This window comes from Anopheles ziemanni, chromosome 3 (assembly GCF_943734765.1).
Source record: "Anopheles ziemanni chromosome 3, idAnoZiCoDA_A2_x.2, whole genome shotgun sequence".
NCBI lineage: Eukaryota > Metazoa > Arthropoda > Insecta > Diptera > Culicidae > Anopheles > Anopheles ziemanni.
Window position 1 is genome coordinate 19,525,571 of NC_080706.1, and position 2,725 is coordinate 19,528,295.

The 2,725-nt window shown below is 45.7% G+C and overlaps 1 protein-coding gene across 1 annotated transcript; it reads left to right on the top strand.

Moving 5' to 3' along the window:
• Positions 1–1,487: 1,487 nt before the first annotated feature.
• LOC131287297 (antigen 5 like allergen Cul n 1-like) lies at positions 1,488–2,425 on the top strand. The gene is made up of 3 exons (XM_058316332.1): positions 1,488–1,778; positions 1,854–2,104; positions 2,182–2,425. Exons 1-3 carry the CDS (start codon positions 1,488–1,490, stop codon positions 2,423–2,425), a joined length of 786 nt encoding a protein of 261 aa, XP_058172315.1.
• Positions 2,426–2,725: the final 300 nt, after the last annotated feature.

Consider the following 2,725-nt stretch of genomic DNA (forward strand, 5'->3'; position numbering starts at 1 on the left):
TTATAAAGTTACGAAGTCGTCACGTTTCAGCCAAGACGATCCTTTTCAATTTGAAAGTTGAATACTGAATTACGAAAGTGTTTTGTGCATGCCAGTTTCTTCTGATGCTATCTTTTGCTTGAATGGAGTTCTAGAAAGTATCTTCTAAAATTTATGATAACCAATGTGCTGGAAGTGAAGGTGAAAGGTTGCTTAAAAGTGCGCTAGAGAGCTATCAGTTCTACGTGTCTTGTGTTGTGAGAAGGTTCCTTTGCTCGTTCTATTACTATTCAAAGCACAACAAGTGTTGCACATTTCTGTTATCGATTACCTTGTTTTCTAGTGGTAAATTGTTTTAGTTTCTATTGAGAGACCTTTTTGAATAATGTATTTATAAATTATGGTTACTTAGTTTTGTTGCAATTTGCACTCACAAAACTTTTGAACATGTGACGCATTTGTTCCTATCAAGAAAATGTTAATTGTTACAAAAGCTTGATAAATCTAAGTCAGGCAACCCGTTAGCTTTGGTTGCTCATATATGTTATCTACCATTTATCAGCTTCTGTCGATCAAGCGTCCTCGTATGCATATTTATTATGCATTGATCGTGCCGGAAGGTAATAAGATCAGCTTTTGCTGCAACTGTATTGCCCTCGTGTGCGTTGCAGTTTTAAGCACCCGTACAATACTAATCGCCGTAATCTGAAGCTGCTGAGAACTCTTACACAATCAATTCGCAGAATAGTTTGAATATTGGCGAACAGACAATATGAGATTTTTTATTGCCTTGTTCAAAACGTGCTGTAATGGAGCGCTTGGGGAACAATTTAAAATCCAACACGTGCATAAGTGTATAATTTACATGTACGTCACAGTGCGGCCATCTTGAGGTGGAAACAAAAAATTAAAACCCTTAACTGCCGGCTGATTGTGGGTTGTAAGTGGTTGATTCTCTAATCACATTTTAATTGTTTCGCTCCCTTGAAGGTCCAATTTTTATTGAGGTGTGATACTACGAACCTTTGGAAGGAAATACTGGTGGCATTTTCGTTTTTCTTTCGCCACACGTGAGGGTGTGGCGCCGCACAACAAGCGGCATGTATCCCTCGTTCCAGCAAATCGCTTTAATCAATCTGTTCAATTTTTCCTACGGTTTGATGGAAACAGGTGATAGTACAAGTGCGTGCCGCTATCAGCTAGTTACGATCGAGAGAATGATTTGTTCGGCTGCTACTTGTACTGCTGTTGGAGCTCGCAGTTTGACTGATGGCATCTCCGGGCAGCAAAACGTAGGTGGGAAAAATCAAATGATTAGAAGTGCAATATTCGAGGAGATGCTCTATTAATGGCAATTGCGTTGAGCGTGAAGATTCCATATAAAATCTCGACGCTTCATGCAGCAAACTATCAGTGTTCTCCCCGGTGAACGGTGAACAAGTCTGAGGTCTTTACTGTGCGTGTGTCTCGTGAAACTGCCAGAGGTCGAAGTAGTTTGGGGTTCTAAAATGGCCAGTGGAAAGTGCGTGTGGATGCTGCTCCTGTCGGTGCTGCTGGCGGCTGCCTTGAAGACGACCGTGGCCCAGGATTACTGCGATCCGGACCTCTGTGATCCTGGCGACGATCACATCGGTTGCAACAATCCCGGAGGATTCGTACCAGGCTGCCAGAAGGCCAAAAAGATCGAAATGTCCGACGAGTACAAGAAGATCATCCTGGATGAGCACAACAAGTACAGGAGTACCGTCGCGACTGGAGGCGTTAAATGGCTGCCAAAGGCCAAGCAGATGGTCACGATGGTAGGGTTAATTAGCGATCCTTTAGGCAGTTCGGATTTATCTTACGTTATTGATATCCTTGGTTTCAAACGTTAGAGCTGGGACGATGAGCTGGCTCAGTTGGCTCAGCTGAACGCCAACCGGTGCACGCAGAAGCACGACCAGTGCCACAACACGGCCAACTTCCGCTACTCGGGCCAGAACCTGAACCACATCAAGACATTCGGTGCCGGCGACGACATCGGTAACATCCCGCAGGTGATCAAGGACCTGATCTCGTCCTGGTGGGACGAACGAAAGGATGTACCGTCCCGTATGATCGACAGCATGTACGACCCGGGCAGACAGTAAGTGTGGCAGGTTCCGCAGTTCGGTACCCATGAGCTCTCCAGTACTCATGGACATCGTACTCCTTCCTTTTCAGCACGATGGTCTTCCACTTTGTCGTGATGGCGGCTGAAAAGGCGAACAAGATTGGCTGCGCACTGTCGCAGTGGTCCGATGAGGGCAACCCCTTCCTGTACCTGGTGTGCAACTATTCGTTCACCGACATTCAGGGCCTTCCGGTGTACAAGCGGGGCGCGCCGTGCTCGGGATGTACGACAGGATGCAATCCCGACTACGCCGGTCTCTGCAACGCCGACGAACCGGTTACGTATCCGTTCTAGTAAACTGGAACCGTTCTCCACGCTCTTCCCGAAGGACTCCATCTCTCCAAAGCACCGTTTACTTACGCTTATGTTTGGTTTCTCTTTTTTGTACTGCGGTGGCCTGCGCAAGGCAGGACTAGCAGTTCGAGAGGGAATCATTTGTTTCACAGGAACAAAATGAAATAAAGCCACTAAGCCCACCTGAAGCATAATAAATCAATCGAAAGCGGTTCACTGTGTTTCCGAAAAAAGCGACCTAAGTCATCTGTACATAATACATGTGTACATGCATGGTTTAATTTTCCAACTGTTAGATTT